This window comes from Melanerpes formicivorus, unplaced genomic scaffold, assembly GCF_026170545.1.
Source record: "Melanerpes formicivorus ecotype bairdi unplaced genomic scaffold, bMelFor1.0.p_v2 SCAF_61, whole genome shotgun sequence".
NCBI lineage: Eukaryota > Metazoa > Chordata > Aves > Piciformes > Picidae > Melanerpes > Melanerpes formicivorus.
The window spans coordinates 3,208,497-3,236,343 of record NW_027142413.1 but is presented as its reverse complement, the minus strand read 5'-3'; the positions used below and the strand labels follow the sequence as shown (position 1 = coordinate 3,236,343).

Sequence of the window (27,847 nt, the reverse complement as noted above, 5' to 3'; positions counted from 1 at the left end):
CAGATGTTGAGGCTCAGCTGGGTTTTTCTGTTTGGTTGGGAGCAGCAGGCTGGCTTTGGGAATCAAGATTTCCCAAATGAAAACAGTAAGTAAAAGCTTTGCTAAGGCTGGGTGACAGAAGCATTTAAAGGTACCAAGAAAAATTCAATAGGTTCACAACTTGAATTCTAGCTAATTTCTTATCAATAGTGGAGTTTTTTAGGACCTCAAGAGGAGAGGCAGAAAGTTCATCTGATGTGTTTGCACAGAAGAGCATAGTGTAAGTAGTATTCTGACCTGGTCCTTAATTAAAGAGCTTGGAATCTTTTTCTGTAAGTTACCAAAGTTACAAATCGCAATATGAATTGTAAATTGTGCAATTACCTTAAAAACCACACACCCCCCAACAACAACAACAAACAAACCTTTCCTTACAGAACTGGCCATGACAAATTTTTATAGGAGTAAGTCTGAGGAAGTGATTCATCATATATCATTTGTTGCCTGTGGGGCAGGGAAATAAACGTGCTACTAAACAGGCAAGGATAAGTTCGCCTTGGCGCTATCAGTAGTGGTGTACCACTTGGCTGCCTCTGACTTCAGTTCTAGCGTGTCTGTCACGGCAGCTCTTACCCCTGGTTCAACCTCATTTAGGGCACAGTAGTCTGCTATCAGTATCCGTTCTCCATTAGGCTTTCACACTTGGCCAGGTGGGGCTGTTGAAGGTGAGCTGATTGTCCCTTGGATCTCCAGTCCATGAATCAGTTAATGGGAATCAGGGAGTCTCAATCAGTGTGATATTGCTACCACTGTTACGGTAGCAATTGACATCTCTTCTTTAACCCTCAGGAGGGGTCTCGGAGACATCAGGCAAGATGGACAGCAGTTTATGTCCCTCGGTCTCCAAAGTATCTGTACCAAAGGCCCACTGGTATCTTTTGGGGTCCTTAAAATACCCTCTTCTGGTATAGCCTATACAATAGATGCATGTGGCCTCCACACTAGTCACAGTGGGCTGTTTATGCCACTCATTCCCAGTTAGGCTCACCTCAGCTTCCACTGCGCTTAGCTGTTGGGATTCCCATCACCCCAGAAATACCAATGGATTCTAGCCCTGTATAGTTTGATGGCATTAGGCCACATTGTGCACCAGTATCTACCACAGCCTTACTCTCCTGTGGGCCTGACATGCCTCACTGTTCCATACAGTCCACTAAACCTGATTGTCCCTTTTCTTTACCTCCAATCCTGATCAGAATCACTCACTTCTTGTGCAAATGACTTGAACATTCCTTCAAGAGGACAGAAGTAAAAGCACTTCTACTGGTGAATTTTCTACTGGAAACTGGAGCAGTGTTTTTCTTTGAGCAATCCCCTTTTGTGATTGTTTTTTCTCACAGTTCATACTTGTGCAGCTAGACTTGAAGTTGGGTTTACATCCCATTTCCTCATGTTTTCCTCGATGGTCACACAGGTAAAAGCACAGGTTTCCAGTGATGTATACCTCCCCCTTTCTCTCACTTGGGCAGGGGAGCATCTAATTCTAATAGCTGAGATACATACCATACAGGTGGGGAATAGAACATGTCCTATTTGAATTGATAACACTCCTGGAAGAGCTCCTCCACAGCAAGACTGTAGGAAGGGAGACTTCCATTGTATTTCAAGAGCTGGCCAGCTAGTTCATCCACCATTTGTCTCTGGCTGCCTTTGCAGGACAAGAAGTTAGCAGATGATGATGATGATATGCTACAGAGGAACTTCTACCACATGGGTCATCAGGATCTGAAGGTGCCTGCTTGTCATTCTGATCATTATAAATCACCTCCAGCACAGTTAATTCCCTCAGGTACTGGATACCTTTCTTCATCATGGTCCACATGCCTTCCTTGAAGTGGTACCTTTGCTTCACACCTGACAGAAGCTCCCTTCAGGAGCTGAGGGACTCTGCTTTTCAGTTGCTTTGCCAATACCCCATTTCCTAGACAGGGATCCCAGATGCTTGGATTAGCTGCCCTCTAATTCCAAACTGTTGGCCCCATTATCCCAGCATCAGCAGCCAGGTGATCATGTGCTCATCTGAATAGGCACCTGAAATCCTTTCACATAGCTTGCAGCTTGTTCAGAGATAGGGATTGGGTCATTACTTCTGGCTTATTCTCCTGTCCTCATGATGGTCTTGGTTCATTGTCATCCCTCATGAGGTGAACAGATTTTTCTTGTGTATTTCTGCACAGAAGCACAGGTTTGTTCTCTGGTGCAGCTGCAGCACCTGCTGCTGGGGGTTGAGTAGCCACAGTGCCTGCTAGTCTGTGTTTATGCTCAGAGACTTTCTCTTCCCCTTGAAGGCACGGAATAGGGTTGAAAAGGACTCATGCTAGGACCTTCCCCATGCCTAATAGCAGTGATTTGTGTGTCTTAGGAAGTTCCAGGTTGGCAACACTTTTTCAAGATGTTTTACTAATTTATCAGGATTATGCACTTGTTCAGAGATGCAGTTCCAAAGCACTGGAGATGACCACTGTCTAAGGGACTTGCTTGTATTCCCTCACACAGCCTGACACTCATAACTGTCCCACCTTGGGGCAGATCTGTGGGTGGTATTTTTGGAAAAAAAATGTAACCCTGAACAAGATCTGGGACACATTCATGAGATGGCAGCAAGAGTATGCTGGCTTGGCTATCCTGAAGATACTCAAAATTCTCAAAAGCTGAGAGTCTCCTCCTCTGTCTCACCTGTAAATGGGGTGAGACTACTAATAAGCAAGAATGCTGCATCCAAATACCAGCTTAACCCCATGGACAGTGCTATAGTCGTATCATGAGGTGACGATATCCAGTACAGCAATATGATAGACCTGGTCTTTTTCCCCAAGAGGATAAGCATCACCATGGGGAATACATAGATCACAGAACACAAAGATTTATATAATATCACCAGGCAAAGAGATGGACCCACAATCTGAGAGCAGGGACCAGTTAAGTAATCTAAAATGTGTTTATAACAAAATTGTTTTAACAGGCTTTGGTCAGGTATTTCATTATCTCAATCCTTTGTGCTCCACACTGGGCTCTAAAAAGGGGCTGCCATGGTTTTGGGCCCAGCTGCACTGAGCCCCACACAGCTGCTCACACAACTTCTCCTCCACTTCCTTCCCCAGGTAGGATGGGAAGGAGAAATTGGGAGCAAAATGAAAAACCTCTGGGCTGAGATAAGCAGAGTTCAGTAGACCAAAGGAAAAAAACTGAACATCAGGAATAACAACAATAGTAAAATAAGTCATATATAAAACAAGTAATATGAAATACAACACCCTCACCTGACCACATGCCAAAACCCCATGCCAACCCTGCCTCACACAGCTGTCATGATGTTTATGTTAGGGAATACCCCATTGGCTGGATCAGCTGCTTATCCTGGGTGTGGCCCCACCCAGCTTCATGTGATAAAAATTATCCTTCCTAGCTGAACCCAGGACAGTTGGCAGAGGTCTTTGCAAAGACACAGTCAACTAAGAGCCACCAAATCAAGTCTGTGCTGTTTCTATATGTAGATGTTTGGGGATTATTTATGTAGGTAATTTAAAGAAAAACCTAACAGTATCACAGAGCTTTCAGCAGCACAAACATGCTTAGATTGCAGTACCTTTCCTAGGTTAAATGGGGAAAATGTAAGAATCCACTGAAGCAATTGGAAAATTGATGGAACATTTAACTTACTGCTCAGTGCACTGTCCTTTAGTGTTCTGTACTTGAATATATGTGTACATAATTAATATCTGAGAAGCTGGCAGGTACTGTGAGAGTATCATCTCCTTTTATTGATATTGCATCTCTTACCTGACGTGTTTTGAGCTGATGTAGTCCCAGCTGCAGTAGTGGTGATTCGTTTTTTGGTGTCTGGAGTCATGCTCTAAGGTAGTGAGCACAAGCCAAATGCATCTGAATCTAGCAGCAGGAGGATTGGGCTGTCAATATTAGATCAGAAACTCCCTGTTTTGCAGAATTACTGTTGCCCTTACGGTTTTGAACCACGAGTATTGCCCTTTGGAATGATTTATTGGAAAGTTTCCATTGAAATGAAATGATGGAAAAACAACCAAAATATTTCTCATTCATTGTTGCTGAGAGAATGTTAATCTGAGTGTTTGCCCTGTATGTTTTTGATGTGCATAAATATTGTATTCGACTATCTACAGTGGTGTACATTGTGGGGACAGGTATTTTCACAATGTTAAATTCACTGGTAACATGATTCTGATTTATACCAAGATTCTGTCTTTGACATACTTTTCATAAGAAGTTCCAAAATGGTCTTGCCACTCAAATATTGCAAGCACTACTGTGCATCATGCAGAATTTGCAGTAGTGTGGTTCTTGTAGCTTTGTGTTTTTATCCAGACAAACTGGTCTTAACATTAAAATTTATTAAGAAAAAGCCTTTGTGCTGTTTGTTATTACTGTTACTTCACAAGTGATGACAGAAATAGCTGAATTGGGTCAATCACGTAATGTGAACTGTAGCTATTTTAATGTAGCTTACATTATCTGGACTCACCCTTCATTATAGAGAACCAGTTTTAAATCAAACTGATGTGCTTGCTTTTGCACTGATTTACAGATTGCAGGTGAAGTGAAGTTTGTCTCTGAAACTCTCTATTGTGGACTTTCAAAAAGATCTCATCTCCTTAGCTCCTTATTTTAACATGTGTTTGGGGGAATAAAATGAAAGTTGTATAGAGCAAGAATTAAATAACACTGCTTTTCATTTTTCACACTTTAGTAGTTTGCCTTATTGTGTGGTGTGTACTCTTCTAGCATAGAAATGACAGTAAGCATGAAGTTAACTGGCTGTTAGCTTGAGCTCTGCACCAGTGGCTTCCATCTGTGCTAGAGTAACACAACATGCATCGGTCTTACATTCCTCTTCAAGTGGGAAAATGTCTATGTGCCTGTGCGTGCTTTCACCACAATTTGCACTGACCTTGGGTCTCGAGTGGAGGGATACGGGATGCATACTGGCTGAAGTGCATCCCTTTTGTGGTGTTGAGAGTATGACTGTGTTGGTAGTTCTACAGGCCTTCACTCAAGAGCTGTCAGATTGCTTTGTACCTATTTTTGCATACTGAAAGAAGTTAATTGCAGCATGGCTTTGACTGGGTTTACACAGATTATTTTATATTAATTAAAAACAGTTGAAACTCTTCATCTGTTCTCTGACTCCCCCTTCTCCACTGGGAAAAGTTTTCATTTCTGAGGGCCCTCTGGAACCTGCAGTTGTTTTCTGTTAGTAAGTTCCTTGCTAAGATGCCTGCTCTAGCACCATTTACAGTATTCAGAACACTTTTTGGCTGAATGCATTAAAAAACCTGCACAGCAGCCCCACTGTTCTTCAAAGAACTCTGTGAAAAGCCCTTCACCTTACAAAGCATGAATGACTGGTTTGTTGATTCTGCTGTCTGATATGCTGGTAAGTGTAGTTTTGATGCCTCATTTTGCAAATCCTATGTGGCAGGGTCAGTGTTCTTGTTCTCCTTGCCCTGTGGGTGGGCGCTGTACAGCCTGAGCAGTGAGTGGAAGGAGTGGAGGTTCTTGGCTGAAATACAGAATTAGACATTAAAACCAAAACAACAACATTAAACAGGGAACTGAATCTTGGTAGGATAATGAAGTTCAGAATGAAAAAATGAAGAAGGGAAAAAATAAAGAAGCTTGAAGCCTGTCTTCTGAGACATAAGTAAACAACTTTAACAAAGCATAATGGTAGATTAGAGATAAAGAACTGCATAGTTAACAGCAATTTATCAGGTCTGTGATTGTTCCAGACAAGCTACACTTCTGGTTTTAAGTACTCTGTTTAGAAGTCACCATCAATTGAGACAAGGTATGCCAAAATCAGTTTTAGAAGATGTGTTTTCCAAAGGTCAAACACCATTCCAAAAATAAACTGAATGTTTTGAATTGTGATAATACTGAGAGATAGAGCAATGGCAAGATTTATCTCACAACACTGCTTATATGCTCACTTGCTGTTATCTCTTAACTTGTTGAGTACTGGCCAATTCCAAAGCTGCACAGGTGCCATGGTCTAGTCATGGGGTCTGTGTTGATAGGTTGGACTCGATGATCCCCGAGGTCCTTTCCAACCTAAGTGATACTGTGATACTGGCTTACATGTTCATCAGTGGGGACATAATGTAGATTTAAAAGGGCTGTTTTCAAATAATACTGTCTTCCTTTTCAGTAGTTACTTGGCCTTGTTTCAAGCACACAGCATGTAAGTTTCTTTGGTGCAATGACTTGTGAAGACTTTATGAAGCAAATAATCCTATTATGAAGTTCATGTGAGTGCTCGGGCTACTTACAGCCCATGTAAGAAGGGACAAGAGGGACACTGCTTTATCAAGAGATGCAGTAGCATCTTTTCTGAGGATGCGGTTCGGGTAACATCCAGCGCTGTTTTTATCTGCAGTGGAAAGAGCAAAGACGTCTGTAGTCCTCCACCAAGGCTTTGAGGCAGAGAGAGCACTTAGGCTCCTTGTCATTCTGGAGTGGTGGAAGAGCCCATGCTGCCATGTCAGCCAGGTTTGGAGCTGGAGGTGTCGAGAGACAGCTGGAACTGGACGTGCTGTGCTTGCATGGGGCTACTCTCAGCGGTATTGCGGTACTGTGCTCCTGAATCTGTAGCGCTGCGGAGGCCGACCAGCAGCGATGCTGGTAGCTGAGCTGCCCTGTGAAGCGGCAGCTACTGCAGAGGCTGAGGCGATAGCGCAGCCTGCCCTCGGTGGGCTCTGCCGGTGGCTTGGCACTAAAGCCTTGCGGGTCTTTGTACGAGTTTGCAGAACAGGCGTGTTCAATTTCAAACAACGTCGGCGACAAGCCCGTTCCCTCGCCGGGCGCCCGTGAAGCCCTCGGCCCGGCCCCCCGCCCGGCCCGGCCCCTCCCGCCCGGCCCGGCCCCTCCCGCCCGCGTTGCCCGGGCAGCGGCGCCGCGGGGACGGGCAGGTGAGGCGGCTCCTGCGGCCTTCCCTGGCCTCGGGGGCAGGGGGAGGGCAACACTGCCCGCTCGGAGCGGGCGCTGGCGTTGCAGGAGCTGCCCGGGGCCTCTACCCGCCGGCCGGAGCCGTGGGGCGGCGGGGGGGCTCCCGCTTGCCGCTGCTCTGCCGGCCCCGGGGTGCGGTGGCCGCCTCCGGTTGCTGCATCGGGCGGTTTGTAACCGTCGGTGCTTGGGGTAGCTCAGGATGGCCTGAAGGGAGGCGGCGAAAAACACAGTCCTCATCCCGCAGGGTGGGGACCAGCTTGCCGCAGTGGTTAACCGGGTCGTGCCCAGCCCATCGTGCTGCTTTCTGCCGCTGCTCTCCTGGAGAGCCATCACCGGCAGCTAGGCAAGTCTGGTCTGCGAGCATGTACTGCTTGGTCTTACCCTTGTGCCCAGTTCGCCTTGGACTAGTTTTGAGAGCATGGATGGAGAAAGGCAGAAAGACTACATAGGAGGTGAAAAGGATTAGGTGGCTTTGGTGTGTAGCAAGAGCATATCCCATATCAGAGCACAAAGGGCAGCTATTGCCATGGGTTGAGGATAAAAGATCACAAAAGCTGGCTGACCTGCATTTTGCTTAGCTTGTTAGGTGTGTTCCTCTGAACATCAGGAAACCCTTTTCCCATGTGAGGATAATGGAGCACTGACTCAGGCAATGTGTGGAGTCTCCCTCCTTAGCGATACGCTGAACCCATCTAGACATGGTCCTGAGCAGTCGTCCTGCTTGAGCAGAGGGTTGGACCAAATGACCTCCAGAGGTCCCTGTCCACCTCAACCCTTTCTGAGAGGCTTACTATAGGAAAGCAGGTCTTACACTCATTTTTTTCTCTATACTTTTCTGATTAGTTTGTTTTATTATTTTATGTGTCTGCTTATCGAGGGCATGTGCACACATGCATGTGCTCCTCAAGGTTTTTCTGTTCTCTAGCATGTTCTGAAATCTCCAACTTTTGCCTTCATCTTCAGTCTCTTGGCTGCATTTTTGAATCATTGCTGACAGAGCCTGACCACTGCAGTGATGAAATGCACGCTCTGAGGTTTGTCCCTGATGAATATTTGCTGTGTTGTAGTCACCTCTCTCTCTGTTCCAACAGTAAAAATGGCATGTAGTTACTTCCAAAAGCTCCTTGCATCCTTTTGAGATCACGCATGCAACAAAGACAGGTTGCCCAGGGAGGTGGCTGAGACCGTGTCTCTGGAAATATTCCAGGTGAGGCTGGACAGGCCTCTGGCCAACCTGATCTAGTGGAGGATGTCCCTGCTGACTGCAGAGGGCGTTGGACTAGATGACCTTTGGAGGTCCCTTCTAACCCAGACCATTCTCTAATGAAGATGCTGCAGCCCTGCCTGCCTGTGTTTCTCAGGAAATGAAGTTCTAAGTGAGGTTTAATCCTCAAAGGATCCTTGAGCCACAGCAGTCCTCTATTGATGACTAATATTTTTTTTTCCAAATCAGGAGAGTTCATGTGGTAAGTCACCTGCCAGATACTCTTTTCATCTTAAAAATTAATAATAATAATAACAAAGCTAAAAAGATTAAGGAGCTGCCACATCAACTCATTTCTTAATGCTATTGTTTTCATTGTTCTTCCTTTCTGCAAATAGCTGCTGCTATTTCTGCTGCTAAATCAACTTAAGTAGGCTGTAGCTTGTCCTTGAAACGATGAGGAGAGTGCCCAGATTTCCCATAAGCATGCTCCGTTGCTGTAGTGGGAGAGGGACTATAAAATAACCTATGTCTGTCAGTCTTTTGGATCCTGGAGAACTGGATTCATTGCAACAATGAATCCCTCCTGAATGAGAAGCAGCTGCTTGTGGAGCTGTCTAAACTGCAGTCCATAATTGCAGCACACCTGAATGTTTTGTTCATCACTACATTTTTTTAATTTCTTTTTTTTTTTTTTAATGTGAAGTCTGCCAGGAGCACAATTTGGTAACTTTTTACTACAGCATTATCTGAACACCTAACACAGCAGACTCTTGGTGATCTTCATACTCTGGCTTCTGTACAAAAGTTACAAGGTTCCCTTTGGCATGCAGTATAAGTTCCCAATACAGCATGTGTAGTGTGACTGGTATGATCTGTTTTACACATTTATGCCATGGGTTCAAGGCAGAAAAGCAGTTTAAGACTATCAAAGATACTTGTTAAAGTAGTAGTTCTCCTTACCTGGAGCTGTGGCTGTCCAAACTCCAGTCTTGATGCTGCCATCAAGTTTGAAGTTTTTCGAGGCACACCGTGCTGGTATGTTTACCCTTCTGACTCTATCAGCTCTCCAGTAGCCCCAGCTGTCGAGTAGGACGGGAGGGAGTTCAGGTACAAGCACTGACAGCTCCCATATGCACATGGAGTTTTTCATTCGCCTTCTGCGTCTGTGAAATGCAGTTTTGTTACAGTTTCTTTTAGGCCCTTGTAACTGAGCACAAAGGGACCATGCCTCTTCCGGAAGCCTTGTTTTCTGCTCAGCAGATCAACATCCCCCCTGAGCTCCCTGATATTCTGAAGCAATTTACTAAAGCTGCTATTAAGACCCAACCGTGTGATGTTTTGCAGTGGGCGGCTGGGTAAGTATGATGTTCACATAACAAGTATCGTTGTGCCTGTGGGCCCACAACATTCACACTGCTTCTGTTTATTGTGCAGTGGAGCTGGCTTTGAATATGAAACCCACCTGTATATTGCATACATGTGCATACATGCAGCATGCGATCCTTAGAAGCAGTGTAGTACAGAAGAGTGCATCTTCTTTTTGTTATTATTGATGTCTCTACCCTGAAGAGCAAATCTTTTTCTTTTCTTTCTTATTTTTTTCTTTGTTTTTAAAACTTTCTCCTCATCTCATGTGGGACTTAAATCTTGGTGTTTAAAGGAAACCTACAAAATAGGTTTCTGTTTCTTAAGTTTCCTTAGGTTTCCTTTTGTATGTTTCCAGAGGCAAAATTAAAGAGTCTCCTTAAATGTTACTGAAACAAGAAAAGAGCCAGAAAAGTTGCCGCCACTTTTAGGTGATAACCCACATAATAAATCTCACTGTAAAGTTGATGTAAAATGTTAAAATGCTTATTTTTAAAGCTCCTTTCTGCTTCTACCTCAGCCACTCACTATAATTTTTTTCCTGTCCTATGGTTTGTGTGGACAAGACCTTGAAAGGTAACTGTGTGATGTCCTCAGCTGGGTAGGACTGAAAAAGTCTTCACTGTGTGTATTAAGGTGGTGAAGCTGTAACAGAACCAAGCTAGAGAGTGGTCTGTTCATTAAAAAGAAAAAAACCCTGAAGCTGAATTGGAACAGCTGCATTGTCAGAGAAAGGCAGTGGGAACATCTTAAACCAGCAAGCTTTTCTTAGAAATGTAGTGGAGGTGGGGTACAGCGTACCTCTGGGTCATGGGTGTGCAGGGAACTTGCTCCAGGTGAACAGCCAGAAGCAGCAGTTGCCAGGTATATGAAACCTGCTGGGAAGTGTGGCTGCTGAGAGAGCGGGCATTGTGGCACTGCCATCACCACACCACCGTCCAGACCCTGACCTCTGTTTAGTTGGAGGAGCTTGAGCAGATAGGGAAATATGGTCTAGTGTGACACCACCTGTGGCAGAGCAAGGTCTGGACCTGGGACCACATGAAGCAGAGCAGGGCTGTGGTTTCACATGCACTGCAGGTGTTATAGTGCAGTTGTCCCTGTGAATAATCAGATGGGGAAACAGAGCCAGGTGTTGTATGCACTGGTATACTATTGTGATTAAGAGGTTATTGTTATGGCCTGTGAAATTTGAATTAGGAAAATTAATTTTTATTCATTATTTTGAAATATTAATAACTGGTTAATCACTATTTTATATACAGACTCTAGTGCAGGATTGTGAGATATATCACCTAACTGGTTTCGTATGTACAGTAGGAGCCCAATTAGAATAGTTACAAAATTAATTTTGATTAAAGACCGGCGGGTGCAATTCTGCCGCTTGTCCACCAGAGGGCAACTCGAAGAGCCGCTGCGGCGTTAACTGTATACAGAAAGGGTTACACTGTGCCGGAGGCAATTCAAGGAGCGGCTTGAACTGGGTGCGGGCTTTAAACCGAATGTTAGTGGGTGCTGCACGTGTGAAAGATACACTGTGTCTTTTGTTCTTGGAAATGGTGCATAGCTGTGGTGAAGGCACTGTGTGCCCAGAATTATGCCCCAAATACTGTAAAACTTGTCCCAACGTGTTTGGCCGTGTCCCCCCTTCCACCCTCCTTTCCGGAGTGGGTACTTAACTCCGAGTGGGACAAAGGTCCGGACATCAACCAGGCAGCATAAACAGCCCCAACCTGCCTTCTGAGAGGCAAACAACTATATGCACTCATTGCATGGGATGCGTGTGCTATTGCCAAGGGCATCATTCTAGCTTCGTGTTTTCTATAGGCTCAAGCTGGTTGTTTACGAGAGTGCCTACTGACCAAATGTGGGGGAATGTTAAACAGATCATCCCTAAGGTGCTCCATCAGTCAGAAAGGAAAACTCTGTGCTTTGGTTTGCAAGTACACTCTGCCCTTAATAAATCACTCTTTGCTTTGCCAAGAAGGGCTGAGTAAATCATACACAAAACAAGTTAAATACCTCAAGAATGATTAGAATATTTTAAAAGGAGCATGTAAAGTCTAGAGATTGTGGTCTCCACTGCAAAGAAAGATGATATGTGGTCATGGAGAGGTGAGAGCTGTGGGTATGCTTGCATGGAAGCATGCAAATTCATTCACTGGATTGTAAGAGCATTTACTTCTGTGCAGGTTGTAATGGCCATGGGCATTCAAGTGTGTTGCTCTTCCCATTCCCTCAGGTATTTTTCAGCATTGTCAAAAGGTGAACCCCTTCCTGTGAAGGAGCGCATTGAAATGCCTTCAGCAGTAGAGGAAACAGATACTAGTTTGACCCCAGGATTTCTGCAAGTCTTGCACCAACAGGTACAAACCAGCTCTTATCAAATACACAGTACTACTGAAGCATGCTCATGTCTTTGGGGTGGTTTGGCAGGCTGACTGTCAAGTATTTATTATTCTGGGGAGGGACTGATCGCTGTCAAAGAGTTGCCATTAATGGCTCAATGTCCAAATGAACCCTGGAGTCCTTCAGAGGCCAGTACTGCGAGCAGTGATGTTTTACAGCTGTCAGTGACATAGACCATGGGATTAAGTGCACCCTCAGCAAGTTTTCCAGAGACACAAAGCTCAGTGGTGCAACTGACATGCTGGAGGAAAGAGATGCTATCCAAAGAGACTTTGACAGGCTGAAGAGCTGGGCCCATGTCAACCTCACAAAGTTCAGCAAGGCCAAGTACAAGGTCATGCATCTGGGTTGTGGCAATCCCAAGCACAAGTCTGAGTGATGGGTGAGCTGGGAGCAGCCCCATAGAGAAGGACTCGAGGGTGCTGGCTAATGAGGCACTTGACATAAGCTGGCAATGTGTGCTGGCAGCCCAAAACCAACTGTATCCTGGGCTGCATCAAAAGATGTGAGGCCAGCAGGTGAAAGGAGGTGGTTCTGGCCCTCCTCTCTGCTCTTGTGAGAGCCCCATCTGGACTACTGTGTCCAGCTCTGGAGACCCAACACAAGAAGGAGATGAATTTGTTGGAGAGGGTCCGGAGGAGGGCCACAAAGATGATGGCTGGAACACCTCCCCTACAAGGACACAGACTGAGGGAGTCAGGTCTGTTCAGCCTGGAGAAGGCTCCAAGGGAGACCTTATAGCAACATTCCAGTACCTGAAGAGGGCCTACAGGAAAGGTGGAGAAGAACATTTTATAAGGGTATGTGGTGATGGGACAAGGGGCAATGGTTTCAAACTTAGAGCAGGGTAGGTTTAGATTGGACATTAGGAAGCTCTTTACTATGAGGGTGGTTAGACACTGCAATGTGTTGCCTGGGGAGGTTGTGGATGTTTCATCCCTGGAACTAAGACCAGGCTGGATGAGGCTTTGAGCAACTTGGTCTAGAATAACCTTTATTTATTTAGAATAAACCAAACCAGGTTGGAAGAGACCTTCAAGATCATCGTGTCCAACCCATCAACCAATCCAACCCACCCAAACAGCTAACCCATGGCACCAAGCACCCCATCAAGTCTCCTCCTGAACACCTCCAATGATGGTGACTCCACCACCTCCCCAGGCAACCCATTCCAATGGGCAATCACTCTCTCTGTATAGAACTTCCTCCTAACATCCAACCTGAACCTCCCCTGGCGCAGCCTGAGACTGTGTCCTCTTGTTCTGGTACTGGCTGCCTGGGAGAAGAGACCATCATCCGCCTGTCTACAACCTCCCTTCAGGTAGTTGTAGAGAGCAATGAGGTCACCCCTGAGTCTCCTCTTCTCCAGGCTAAGCAGCCCCAGCTCCCTCAGCCTCTCCTCACAGGGCTGTGTTCCAAGCCCCTCGCCAATTTCGTTGCCCTTCTCTGGACTCGTTCCAGCAAGTCAACCTCCTTCCTAAACTGAGGGGCCCAGAACTGGACACAGGACTCGAGGTGTGGCCTAACCAGTGCAGTGTCCAGGGGCAGAATGACCTCCCTGCTCCTGCTGGCCACACTCTTCCTGATGCAGGCCAGGATGCCATTGGCCCTCTTGGCTGCCTGGGCACACTGCAGGCTCATGTTCAGCCTACCATCAACCAGCACCCCCAGGTCCCTCTCTACCTGGCTGCTCTCAGCCACTCTGACCCCAGCCTGTAGCACTGCATGGGGTTGTTGTGGCCAATGTGCAGAACCTGGCACTTGGATGTGTTCAATCTCATGCCCTTGGACTCTGCCCATCTGTCCAGCCTAGTAGGCGGTGTCCCTGTCCCATGTGGCAATGGGGTTGGAACTGGGTGATCTTTAAGGTCCCTTCCAACTAAGACTATGATTCTGTGACAGTGTTCTTGTTTTATTTTGGTTTTTGGAGTTCATATTGTGGTACAATGATTTTGTTCAAAGCTTTCTCCCAAAGGCACAGTGAGTGTTACAGAACTGAAGGAAAAATGGAGGAACTTGTGCTTGCCAGACGAGCAGCTGGAAGTTATCCTGCAGTTAGATGACTTTGGTGAGGAGGTGGAATGGATGAAATTTTTAGCACTTGGGTGCAGCACACTCGGTGAGGTATGTTCTCATCAGACACAAACAGTCATATATATGATCATATATGAGGGAGACCATAGAACAACTAATGTAAATGTGCTTTGGGGAATAGTGATTGCTTTTGCTGCAGCTGACAAAGTGGCTTGCATGTTCCTGTTTTGGTCGGGAGAGCATAAAGAAAGAGGGCTAAGTCCTCACTTTGCTGTGATGGCAGTAGGAGAGCAAGCATATCTTCAGGAAGCTTGGACCACGGGGAGGGAGGTTGATAGAGGAATGACACATGACATGAGGGTAAATGTCCAGGGAAGGGAACTGGAGGGAGAAATTAAAACATCAGTTTTTAATTGATTGTGTAGTCATAAAATTTTCACAGGAGCAGTTGATGTTACTAAATGTACATTTAATGCCTTTAATGTCAGTAATGAAATCTCAGCAGAGCATGAGGTGGTTGGGGCGCCGTCCCTGGGAGGTGTTTAAGACCAGGCTGGACGAGGCTCTGGCCAGCCTGATCTAGTGTGGGGTATCCCTGCCCATGGCAGGGGGGTTGGAACTAGATGATCCTTGTGGTCCCTCCCAACCCTGACTGATACTATACTATGATGATACTATTGGAACAGAATGAGAAATTACAAAATGAACTAAACTGATGTCCTTGTGAAGTATAATACTTTCAATTATTCCAGCAGTAAGGAAGAAGTACTAAAAAGACAGTGCATATTAAACAGTGCTTTGAGAAGGTTGCAATACCTGAAAGTCCAGCATGTTACTCTGGCATGGCAATGCAAGTGTGTATTTACTTGTACATTTCAGCTGTGCATTTCTTGATGCCAGTGCCCTCCCAATATGATTTTGTAGCTTGGGCTCTCCATTTTAAAAAAGGAACAGCAATGTTACTCATTAAAAACCACACCCATACAAAAAAACCCATGCCAAAACATACACAGATCACATCATTCAGACGGAGCTAGGCAGACTAAACTTACCTCCATCTATCCATCCTTTCACGTATTAAGTGAATGATTTGATTTTAGCTCTGTACAGTGAAGCCAGAGCTTCAGTTTCCTAAACCAGAGAGGAAGACACACAGAAGAAATTTGCATTGATTTCCTGCAGCCATAAGCTGTGTTTGTAGTTGAACAGGCTCACAGTTGAGACACAAAGGTAGAAAAGTATGACGTTCATGAGAACATCAGTGATGTGAAGTGTCTTTTTATAAAGCAGTCATGTTTTTACAGCCTGGGATAAATGATCACACAGGTAGTCTGTTAAATTGTCTTTCAAAGGTGATGAAATCAATGCACATAACCTTGCCACGTTGTGAGGGAGACACAGTGGCAGCTTGGAGTGGCAGGGACAGGACTAGCAGTAGAAGGAACAACAGCACAGGGGCAGCATACTGCAGAGAGCAATCTGCCATTGTATAGGCAATGCATCTGCTTCTGCAAAGAGGCCCTGCAGGGGAAGAGCCACATAAAGCAGAAGTGTTAAAGGAATGCAACATCAACTTTTCTGGCCTGTGTGTTCTAGATTCTGCATCTATTTTAAATATTGCTAGCTTACTATTAGGAATCCTTACCTTTTATCCAAAGTCATTGTGTGCTTCTTAATGAAGAGGTAAGGATAACATTTGAAAAAGTTATAGCAAAAACGTTAACAGTAGGGTTGAAAGTGGCCTGTGTGGGGTGGTTGGATTTTGTTTGCTTTGTTGGGGGGTGTTGTTTTTTTTAATGGCATCTAACTGGTCTTTGACTCCATGAAGCTTAATGATGAATTTTGCCACAGTCCCATGTATAACTCAGCATGCTTAGGGCACTGGAGTACAAACACTGTACCGAATAAAGGAGTTTTTTGAAGTACACTTAGAACTAATGCTCTGAGGCGTGTTTGCTTTTAAGGGAGCACAGACATTACTGGGCTTTGGGCTGAGCTGAAATAGTCTCAAAATGCTTTTTTGCTTTGGTGCTTTTTCTGCCAACTGCTAAAATGAAAACTTACAGAAAGCAGTAAATCCTAACATTCCTAAAAATTAATATAGACTCACAGAATCAACCAGGTTGGAAAAGACCTCAGAGATCATCAAGTCCAACCTATTACCTAATACTTAACACCTCATGGCTAACGAAACCATGGCTTCAAGTCCCACATCCAATCCTTTTTTGAACACCTCCAGGTGACTCCACCGCCTCCCTGGGCAGCCCATGCCAATGGACAATTACTCTTTCTGTGAAGAACTTTCTCCTCAAGCCTAAACTTCCCCTGGTGAGCTTGAGACCGTGTCCTTTTGTTCTGTTGCTGGTTGCCTGGGAGAAGAGACCAACTCCCACCTGTCTACAACCTCCTTTCAGGTGGTTGTAGACAGCAATAAGGACTCCCCCAAGCCTCCTCTTCTCCAGGCTAAACAACCCCAGCTCCCTCAGCCTCTCCTCATAGGGACTGTGCTTGAGACCTCTCACCAGTCTCATTGCCCTTCTCTGGACATATATATATATATATATACATATAACAATATAACAATAGGCCTTGAACACAAGCCCTGTGAGGAGAGGCTGAGGGAGCTGGGGTTGTTTAGCCTGGAGAAGAGGAGGCTCAGGGGTGACCTCATTGCCCTCTACAGCTACCTGAAAGATGGTTGTAGCCAGGAAGGGGTTGGTCTCTTCTCCCAGGCAACCAGCACCAGAACAAGGGGACACAGTCTCAAGCTGCGCCAGGGGAGGTTTAGACTCGAGGTGAGGAGGAAGTTCTTCACCGAGCGAGTCATTCGGCATTGGAATGTGCTGCCTGGGGAGGTGGTGGAGTCATCGACCCTGGAGGTGTTCAAGAGGGGATTGGATGTGGCACTTGGTGCCATGGTCTAGTCATGAGGTCTGTGGTGACAGGTTGGACTCGATGATCCTCGAGGTCTCTTCCAACCTTAGTTATACTGTGAGACTGTGATATTATATGATCACTAAACCCATATGAATTTTCTGGGGTTTGATTTGTCTTAACTGCTGATGAGAATTCATTTAGAGCCACTGAGAGAATAAATACACATATGGACATAGGTATATCGCTAGGTATGGTGATGCTGGAGCTCTTACAGACAGTAGCAGAACAGATCATTTTGGCCATATTTGGAGGTAGGGCTCAGACTAGCCCATGCAATCTTAGCATGTTTCACTCCTCTCTCTACTAGAACTTCATTGTAGTTGCCAACCCCAGACCTGCACGGAAGCATAAATTTGGGGTTGAAAGCCACAGACGGTAAAGCCTTCATACCTTTTACAATCGCTTTTAGTGGCTTATAATGTGGATTTTGTCATGGTATGCAAAGGATGTTCATGGCTTTGATACTGTTTGTCTTCTCAACTTAACCCCCTGCAGTCACTACTGAATTCAGTGAAAATTGCCTGCAAAATCTTAACAACAGAACCAGGTCCAGCTGCTCCTATTACCTTTGAAACATTCTCATTCCTCTACTCTTATTTGGCCAATATTGATGGAGAGATAGCAGAGGAAGAAAGAGAAGCATTCCTCCACAGAATTAAAGAACAAGCGTAAGTGAAAATCTGTGCATGGCATTTTTCTGTATTGGTCACCTTGAGGTTCTCCATTAACCTTTCATTTCAGGTGAATTGTCTGTCTTCACTTGGGGCATAGCCATGATGACATGTTGACTGAGGTTATGTCAAAAGTGCACACAGGTAGTTACAGTTAAGAGGCCAGCCTGAGGGTTTGAACTGTTAAATGACTAATTGTTGTTTATCCAGTTTTAATTTTCTCTTTTAAAAACTACTGCAGTCACTACCCATGGGTGTAATTGTCCCTGTAGGAACCAATTACATGCAGGTTTGTATCATCTGCCTGTTTCTGGTACTGGAACCAGCAACTTCTTATGGGCTGCTCCTTTGATTTGACATAGCTCACAGACCAGAGAGGGAAACTGGGAGCTCCCGCTTGAAGTCCAGTTTATGTGTTTCTTCTGAATTACTCCTCCCCAGACATTTTCTTGAGAAAACATTTCATACATATTTGGTCTTAAATGGTTTGGCTCTTCAATTTTTGTAGTGTTAGCTATAGTCAGTTGTCCTTCTGGAAACAGCATTGCTATTGGTTGTCTTCAGTGGTTAATAAGGGACAAAGACATGAGGTAGTCACACCAGAAAGTTTCATCTTGTTTTCCTATTCATACCAAGTTTGGGTGGTTAGGTACATTATTAGTATATTGTGTTACTCTTTCTGCCTGCTCCAAGGTTGGTTTCCACTTTGGTGTCAGTCTTGTCAGTAAGCTATGGACTGATGGGAGTTCTTCAGGGTAGATGTGTAGGTTAAAGGTTAAGTAAAAGATCACTGCCTGGCTGTTGTGTCTTTTCTGTGGTGTTGAGAAATCTTTATGTTGCTTCAGAATGAAGAGGCAACCCTGTTCTCACCTCTTGTTAGCTAGCAAATGTTTTCCCCCAGTATTATTAGGTGCCCTTCCTACAGGATGGGGTAGATGATCAGTGCCATCTCGGTCAACATCATTGGTGCCTGTTCTGGATACCTCTGAACACCTCTGCACTTAATGACGATCAACATGCTATTTGCACAGCTTGACAACCTTGTGTCTTGAGCATACCAACACTATGCTGTTGCTTTACACTGATGGCTGGTAACAGTTTTTACAACTTCTGCAACAGCATGGGAGGTCAAAACTGCACAAGCACACTAATGAACTGATTCGTCATTAGTTACCTGATGGACAATTTTTCATAAGAACTGCATTTGAATCATTCTGCTCTTGCTCATAATATAATCCTGAATTGTTATCTTGTCCAGCACAGTAGGATTTTTCATGTTCTGAAACATTTGGTTTACTCCTTTCCAGTGACCAACAAAGTGGCATGGTGCTGCTCAGGAACTTTTTGACCCAGCCGTCAGTACTGTTTTGATCAAGCCTCTACTCTTTGGCAGCAGAAGAAAAAACAGGAAAGGAATAGAATACAAGAAAAGTTTGTGCTCAGATGACCAGTACTTGCACATTACAATACAAGAGGGTCCTTTCCTCTGGCACTTTTCTTTAGCCCACTCCTTCAGCGGTGTTATTGAATCCATGATCATTCTATTCTCCTGCCTCTCAAACACTGATGCTCACAACAAAGGAGTGCTACCTTCACTGATCTGTTGATAGTAAATAAAAGACACTTTGTTACCGGCATTCCTGCCTCTACTCCCCAAGTGATTTTAAGAAAAGTAAACCACAGAATTAAATTTAGAGAAGACTATGCAACCATAAGCAGTGCATTTCCAGGACAGCTGATCAGACAAAAAAGCATTGTAGGGAAGATGGACCTGCAAGCTTGTTCTTTTGTAGTTGCTTTCTTCATTGAGGTGACAAACTTTGCTGCTGCTGACTGACCACTGGCAGGAGATGGGTATACACCCAGTGTTTGAAAAGGGCAGTCAGCAATACTGTAAGTGTTCTTGGTGCCACCCCACTGCTTTTTGTGGAGAGCTATCCATGTCTGATGACATTGATTCTAAATATCATTGAGCATGAGCTTGGGAACACTATCATGTTATTGTCCCTTTACTGCTATCCGCAGTTGAAGGCATTTTAGCCTGTTAGACAGTTCTGAAATCTGCTCTCTTGCCTCTGGGGTACGCTGTAACTAGGCAGTTAAGTACTGTCTTTCTGAACACTGCCCCCAGGGGTGAAAAGGTCAGGTGGGAGGGGAGGAAGGGAGCGGTCTTCATGACCTTTCCATCTGTAATTGATCCTAGACTCCAGGGATTGGCTCGCTCTCTATCCACCACATACAGGCCAGGAAGGCAAATTAGTACAGCTTCTCAGAGACTTCATCCTACAGCCCTGACAGGCTATACACAAATAGAAAAGATCAATATAATTTATTAATAAATGCAGTAGTGTTACAGATTTACACATTTCCTGATAGTATGCTGCTTCCATCTTGGTGGACCTTAACATTGTTTTGGTTTTGTCTCCAAGCACAGCAGTGATGCAACACCAACACATGTAATACCACCACATAGCATTACTGTCCCTGTCAGAACAGCAGTGATGACAGTTCCTGTGCAAGTAGTTTTTGGAATGGGTGACAAAATAATCAGGGTCTTGTTCCTACTTTCTTCTTTTATGGCTGTGATACTTGTCTTCATCCCTGAAACAAAACCACAAATATTATGGGGGCTGTTAGGATCAGGCTGACACAATCTGAAGGGAAAAAAACAAACCAACCAACACAAAACTTGAAAAATTGAGCACTCATTAAATTTAATCATTAAGTAAACTACTTTAAGACAGTTTATTTCCCATGCTTTTTTAATCAAAGCCTTCTCACGCAGTGCCACTGGCTTTTTATACTGCCCACCTTTAACTGGACAGGATATGCCAAGTTCTCGCAGACAATGGCCATGACTACCTGCTTCACAAGCAGGAGCGAGCTGTCACTATCTGTGCTCACCTCTCTCTTTTCCTCCGAGAATCTCTGCCTCTTTCACAACTCCTTTTTCGTTTACTTGGACTCCTGCTGCTCTCTCTCCTATGTCTAGTGTGTTCAGTGTCCTTAGAGCTTCCTCCAGACTGCCGTGAGTCCACTGAAGCTGACCGCCTGTCTTCCTTTCTGGAAAAGAAGAGTTATTGATTTTATTCAATAGCTTTACAATCAATATTGTTTTCAGTGACACTTATTTATAATTTAGTGACCTATTAATGGCATAAGACAGCAGACATACCTGTTATCAAGCCTCTCTGTCTCCCTAAGACATACAATACCCCCCCAAAAGTGGCCTGAAGTCCACACTCTTAAATGTGCACACTACTTAATCCATCCAGTTATTTCTAATGTATCACTTCTGCTCAGGAAACAGTAGAAAGGGTTCTCTCTGTTTTGCTTTGAATCCCTAACTCTTCAACCACCTGCCTTAAGCTGCTACAGACAGGTGGACAACCCTGCACTGCTGGCTTCCTGTATAGCCTTTTCTCTGACCTTCATTTTAATGCTATGAACAAACACCTCCTGTATCACCTTTTAGTTTGTTTCAACATCTTGATCTCAAAGCCTGAAGCACAAGTAAACTGTGACTGGGTCATGATTCCATTTTAGTTTCAGCAATGAATATTGTGAAGAATGCATACTGTCCCTTGACACAGGAAGAAATATGTTTTTATGAACAGGCTTCCTGTATTTAGTAAGTTATGAAACTTTTCCTCTGAGGTATTTCATTGTACCTATCACAGCATTCCCTGTCATGTGGCTGGGAAGTGGAAGGATTACTTGTATTTTCAAGCGTCCTTCTATCCCCAGCTATCACACAGAGGGAGTGCCATTTGCTCCCCAGCTACCTCTTTATCCCTGAAAGCAAGATAACTCATTTCCCCCATCCTTCATGCAGACAGAGCTTCTCGAGCAGGTGCTCATCCAAATCAGTATAAAATAAACTGTGAATATGTCTCAGCCATGGTTGGTATATGTCCTCTTAGAGAGCAGTAACAGACGACATTACAGGCTTTCGGGCTGCTGACATCCCTGAGGAATGTGTCAATTGCAACATACCTTCCTGAAGGTTTTGACTTCCCTCCTTCACGTATTTCTGCATTATCCAACCTATTCTCCTCCTGCCAGTGATTGCTGAGCTCTTCCATATGCACACCAATCACATCCCGGATCACCTGGAAATTGAGATATATTAAAAACAAGCAACAAGAAAAGCAGGATGTCATGCCAGTGGCCTGAACTAGCAACTAGACAGCAGAAGGTAAACATCTCCAAGAAAAAAAATCACCCCCCAAGCACTACACATCAGGTATCTGAACTGGCAGAGATAGGTATTTTAGCATAAACTTTAATAGCATCATTTGAAAAAAGACAGCCAACTCTATCTTGCTGGCATTCTCACATTCAAAATGTAACCGTTAAAGACGCTCCTGTTATTTGTAACTTGCTGAAACAAACCAAAAACCAGAAGAGTCCTCTGTGGTCTGCAATTATAAGGCAGAGTAGAGGAAGTGGGAGAGACTTTGCCTGAAAGGATACATAACTCTTTCTGCTGATATGCAATAAGCACTTTTGTGTAAAAAACTATTTTCAGATCTCACCTCAGTGTAAGACTTCTTTGTTATGTGAACATTCTTAGCCCTGTAGGACTGCCGCCGCCTTTTGTAGTCTCGCATTTCAGCCAGAATTTCAAGATGGGACTTCGGCCCTTTCTGACTGTCATCTGACACAGAAATTGGAAGGAAAACCAATGGTCATTACCAGGATACTACTGCCTGCAGGTATGCACATCTGGTGCTTTAGTGCAAAGTCTGAAATGAAAAATACTCTGTTCTTTCTGAAGCGTTTAGTAACCACTATGAATTTAGCAAGTTTATCCTCCAAACTTCTTGCTAGCTGCTTACACAGGACTTAAGGAGCAACCAGTTGTGTGTTACGTGATCGTAGTCTCCTAACAATGATCCAAATCAACAGAGGGGCTTGCAATTTGGTCAAATGCTTACCAAAAGTGGGCCTTGGTTTTGAAGTCAGTATTACAGAAAGACACAAAGACTGAGAGTCCCAGATTCTGTAACACATTTAGCTCTGCAGGTGCAAGCACTATCTCCTAGGCACAGCAGGGCCCACAGAATAACCCTCTATGCTTATATTGCACTTGGTATAGTTACAAACTGGGATGAGAAGCCTGAGTCTAATATATGCACTTGTATACTGCTCAAGAGCTATCAGATGGCTACCAACCTTTCTTGCTCAGCTTTTACTCGTAAGTGATCTTTAATCTCATCACCTCTTACAATAAATATGGTTCCAAGCTGAGCAGTAAGTTGGCAACCTTGTGCAACCTGAAATCAGCTGCAGTAAAGACCATACCCTGAAGTACACACAATACACACGCCAAGAGCAGAACACAGGCTTTCTCAGCAGGAGAACAACATAAAGGATACCAAAGTGACATTTTCTGGCCCCAAGTCTCTGTTGTGGCTTTTAAGAACAATGCACTGTTCACAAAAATAGCACAAGCAATGGTTTGGCTTTCAACAAAATTCATCTAACTAAATGTGCAAAATGAAACAACTTCAACAACAGATCATTCTTCAAACCTTGGGTGATTTTTGCTGCTAAATCCACAAACAGATCACTGTCATTTTCTGTTACTTGGGATCTTGACCTCTGTTTCTTTGTTTCCTCAACAATATAATCATAAAGAGCAAGGCGATCAGCTTGAGTCAAATCACAGGTGAAACGTTTGTGGTTTTGTGGAACTTCTACAGGCAGCGAAGAGTAAGATCCTGGAAGGTGATGAACAGCTGCTGTTAGTAAAACAGCATAACTATAAAGGAAAGAACCACTGAGCTCAGCAAACGAACAATGCCATAAACATCCATACTGTCTTTATCCTTCCCAGACACACCTGTAAGAGGCTTTGTCCTTCATTTGAAAGGATAAAAATTACTGGATAAAAGAAAGGCCCAAATCCCTCCCTACCCCACACAGGCTGCATAGCTTCTCCTGCCTGCTTGCAGTTAGTTACTCGGTTTCATATGTTTTGAAGGATCGTACGTGATTAGATCATGATAGGACTGTATTGTCCTACCAATTTCAGCTCTTGCTTTGCAAGCTAACACAAGAGAGAAAAGGCTGCAGGCTCTGCCTTGTGGCATTATCTTACTCCTAAAATTTTCAGTCAAGCTCTAGGTGAAAAATAACTGTTCTGCTGCCAACAAGAATGAAAGCTGCTAGGCATCTAGATGACTGGGCACTGCAGAAATCAGTCTCACATTCTCACTTTCGCTACAGGAGCTTAAAGACTGCCATGGGCATCTACAGCTAAGAGGGTTGCAAAGGCACTTTTCAAAATGCTCCAGATTAGTGCAGATAATTAAAGTTACAAAAACACAGTGCCTGCACACTCTTCTTTCCCTGAATGACCAGCCTGCTACTCACTCTTAGCATTCCCCAGCTACAACACATATCCTCTAAACAAACATTAAATCCACTCTTAATCCATTGCAACAGCAACAAAGTGACTTCCCTAAGGATATGGAATGCAGTATTCTAGGGTATTGCCTGCAGAAACACCTCTTACTCACAAACATCTGAATTCCCAGTAACAACTGATCTGACCTCCATAATCCTGCTCCCCCCAACAAAACCATGTCCCTGTAAGGCACAATCCCATAGAAACACATCTAGAGGCAGGTAAGACAGGGTGTATGCAGGAGCCTTCACAGCAGCAAAGCTACTGCCCCTCTAGAATATTCAGCACTTAAGTTGGCCAATCTTTCACATCCTGCTTTCACTAAAGATATAGAAGAGGAAGAGGAGCCATAAGGACAACATCGTATTTGCAGTATGTGCCGTGTGTGTTAGTGTATTTCTTATGCAAACTCTTGAAACAACCCAGCATCACCATCATATGCAGGTTGTTCGGTTTTGACCTGAGGAGTGCTGAAAAAGCATATATGGTTCTTGTCTAACACTTAATCCTTAAAGCATAACATGAAAAAGCATAAGATGAAAAACAAGGCTACAGGCAGAAGAGTTTGGGCCACAAAAAGCCATAGGGCAATATCAGAGAACACACAGAGAAAGTGTAAGTGTAGGTAGTGGGATGGAAAGTGAAGGACTTCAAGAAACTCCTGCATTTTGCAGTGTTGATTTTCCAGTCCTGAAGAGCACAACAGGCTAAAATTCTCTTATCTAGCTGTCCAGAGCAGAGAAAGCAGTTATGCTCCAAAATACTCAAGGGAAGGAATACTAAAAACAAATCTGAAAAATTCCCCACAGCACTTCCCAGGTGGAATGAAGGAAACTGTGATCAGGACAGACAAGAGCAGTATGCCATGTCAGAGCTAAAGAAGTCATCTCAGTATCTGACTGATACTTACCTTCGCTGTAGCTTGTTCCCTCTTTCACATTTTGAGCTCTAGCCTGCTTAACAATGTGAAACTGTAGATCTTTATCTGCAAACAGAGAAGAAAAAAATATCACAGAACTTTTACAAGTGCATGGTAGGGTTAGTTTTCATCCCCCAACCTCTATTATGAGACTGAACACCGCAGGTTTGTGTATGGGGAAGGGAAAGTCTGAACTAAAAATGTATTTTTTATCTATTCCATATTTGAGCAGAAGGGAGGAAAATTTAAGAAAAGGAAGCATTTCTGGGTTATGGGGATATCGAAGCAGAAATGTGTCTATTCTGCAACTCTCTTCTGTACTGTACCCTCAACATCTAGGGACACTTTTTCTACCTTCTAAGCATGCATTTTAATACATTTTCTGCACCTGATGCAAGGAAAACTTAGGAAGAACCTGGAAAATAACCTAAGAGGAGGAAAAAAATCCTCCTTGGATTTGAAGATTAAAACAGTCAAGTGACCTATGGAGCAGAATTACACAGTGACAGAATTATAACAAAGGTAAATTAAGTCCAGGCACAATGTTGAGAAAATAAACCCACTGATGGAAATAGAATCATAGAATTCTTAAGGGTTGGAAGGGACCGCAAGGATCATCCAGTTCCAACACTCCTGCCACGGGCAGGGACACCCCACACTAGATCAGGCTGGCCAGAGCCACAAAAACCTCCAGGGATGGGGCTTCCACCACCTCCCTGGGCAACCTGTTCTAGTGTCTCACCCCCCTCATGGTGAAAAATTTCTTCCTAGCATCCAATCTGAATCTACCCATTTCTATTTTAGTTCCATTCCCCCTAGTCCTATCACTACCTGACACCCTAAAAAGTCCCTCACCAGCTTTCTTGTAGACTCCCTTATAAGATACTGGCTGGCCACAAAAGGTCTTCTCGGAGCCTTCTCTTCTCCACACCGAATAGCTCCAACTCTCTCAGACTGTTTCCATACAAGAAGTGCTCCAGCCCTCTAAATCATACTCATGGCCCTTCTCTGGACACCTTCCAGCACATCCAGATCCCTCCTGTAATAGGAGTTCCAGAACTGGACACAGTACTCCAGGTGGGGTCTCACCAGAGTGGAGTAGAGGGAGAGAATCACTTCCCTCAACCTCCTGGCTATGTTCCTCTTGATGCAGCCCAGGATGTGATTGGCTTTCTGGGCTGCAAGTGCACACTGGTGGCTCCATCAGCACCCCAAATCCTTCTCTTCAGGGCTGCTCTCAAGCCAGTCGCTGCCCAGCCTATATCAGTGCCTGGGATTGCCCCAACCCAGATATAGGACCTTGCATTTGGTCTCGCTGAACCTCATGAGGTTGGCCTGTGCCCACCTCTCCAGCCTGTCAAGGTGCCTCTGGATGGCCTCCCTTCCCTCCAGCCTGTCTGCTGCACCACACAGCTTGGTGTCATCAGCAAACTTGCTGAGGGTGCACTCAGTGCCACTGTCCATGGCACCCACAAAGATGTTGAACAAGACAGGTCCCAGGACTGATCCCTGAGGGACTCCGCTTGTCCCTGGCCTCCACTGGGGCGTGGACCCACTGACAGCCACCCCTTGGGTGCAGCTGTCAAGCCAGTGTTTTTATCCACTGAGTGGTAGACAAATACTCTCTTCTTTTAGGAGGCTTTGGAATTTTACAGCTGACAGCAATGTGCTAACATGAGGAGCCAAACTCTGCCTCACAGGGTCTCCCCTCAGCCCCATCCTCTGCCCCCTCCTCCAGGGAACCTCCTTTCCGCGCTATCCCTTGGCCTCGCCAAGGGTCTCCCCTCAGCCCCTCATCCTCTGCGCCACCCTCCAAGTGTCCCACCAGTCCCACCGGTCCCACCGGTCCCACCATCATTCGCCTCCGCCCCGCTCTCCCCTCAGCCCCAGCGGCTCCCGTCTCGGGAGGTGGCAAGGGGTCGGCCCCATCAGGCAAAAGCCTCGCAGCCGCTCACCCACGGTGACGGTAGGAACCTTCAGGTTTTGGTAGAAGAAGCTGGAGTCGTACATCTCGGCCTGCAAGATCAAGAGGCTCAGTCAAGACCTCCGCACCGCCTGCAGCGACGCCGGCTCTGGGCTCGGCCCACGCGTGGCCGCGGGCAGTGAGCGCCCTCACCCCCCTGCCGCTGCCGGCCGGGCAGAAGCGCCGGCCCCGTGCTCCCCGCTCACCCCCCAGCCCCACCTCCATCCCGCAGCCCGCCCGCAGCTGTCCCGGGCGCCAACCTCCTCCTCGGCAGAGTAGCCCATGGTGCGGAGCCGGCAGGACGCGGCGTGCCGCTCCAGCGACGCCCGGGGAACGCGGTGGTGCTCGTCATAGGGGCAGAGCACCCACTCCACCTGCCGGAGAGGCACAGTCAGCGACACTCCCGTCCCTGCGCTTCCCTCGGCGGAGCCCCCGCCGCCGATCTTACCGTGTCCCTGAGCCACACGGCACAGGAGGCAGCCGTGGCCGTGCGAATCCCGCCCGCCGAGGCCCCGTGGCCGGGCCGGGGCGAAGCCAGAGTCATGCTTACTGAGGGCACTTCCGGCCAGAGGGAACGCTTGAGGTTATGTCTTGCGCAGCGTCTGGTTCCGGAGCAGAGGGCATGGTGCCTGCGTGCCGCTGGGCGGCAGCCCCACGGCTACCTACCGCTCGGGGGCGCCACAGCATGACCGCCCGCGGCGGTAAACAGGAGGAGGAGGCAGGGCGCGGCGCTGTCAGCCCCGTGTCGTCACTCCCGAGCAGGGAGCCGCCGGCGTCACCGTGACAGCCGCCAGGACCCGCGGCGAGTTGCGGAGAGGGTGCCACCTACCGGTGGGAGAAGGCAAGACCAGCGCGGGAGCGCGCAGGTCGCGCCGCCCCCTCGGGATGCGGGGAAGCGGCCGCCGGG

The 27,847-nt window shown here is 45.7% G+C and overlaps 2 protein-coding genes across 3 annotated transcripts; one reads left to right on the top strand and one right to left on the bottom strand.

Annotated features, from left to right (window-relative positions):
• Window positions 1-84: 84 nt before the first annotated feature.
• On the top strand, window positions 85-19,623 carry ROPN1L (rhophilin associated tail protein 1 like). The gene is made up of 6 exons (XM_068162014.1): window positions 85-1,828; window positions 9,415-9,582; window positions 11,835-11,958; window positions 13,964-14,125; window positions 17,468-17,640; window positions 18,951-19,623. The coding sequence occupies exons 2-6, from the start codon at window positions 9,452-9,454 to the stop codon at window positions 19,012-19,014; spliced, it is 654 nt and encodes a 217-aa protein (XP_068018115.1). The 5' UTR covers window positions 85-1,828; window positions 9,415-9,451; the 3' UTR covers window positions 19,015-19,623.
• A 330-nt stretch (window positions 19,624-19,953) lies between these two features.
• On the bottom strand, window positions 19,954-27,600 carry SNRNP48 (small nuclear ribonucleoprotein U11/U12 subunit 48). Of its 2 annotated transcripts, XM_068162012.1 has the most exons (9): window positions 27,389-27,600; window positions 27,201-27,314; window positions 26,933-26,993; window positions 24,969-25,043; window positions 23,181-23,369; window positions 22,182-22,303; window positions 21,640-21,755; window positions 20,548-20,706; window positions 19,954-20,244 (listed from the first exon to the last, which is right to left on the bottom strand). In XM_068162012.1, exons 1-9 carry the CDS (start codon window positions 27,482-27,484, stop codon window positions 20,205-20,207), a joined length of 972 nt encoding a protein of 323 aa, XP_068018113.1. In that variant the 5' UTR covers window positions 27,485-27,600; the 3' UTR covers window positions 19,954-20,204. The 2 variants fall into 2 exon arrangements, with proteins under 2 accessions (XP_068018113.1, XP_068018114.1); XM_068162013.1 differs by lacking the exon at window positions 27,201-27,314 and having other exon boundaries at window positions 27,389-27,596.
• Window positions 27,601-27,847: the final 247 nt, after the last annotated feature.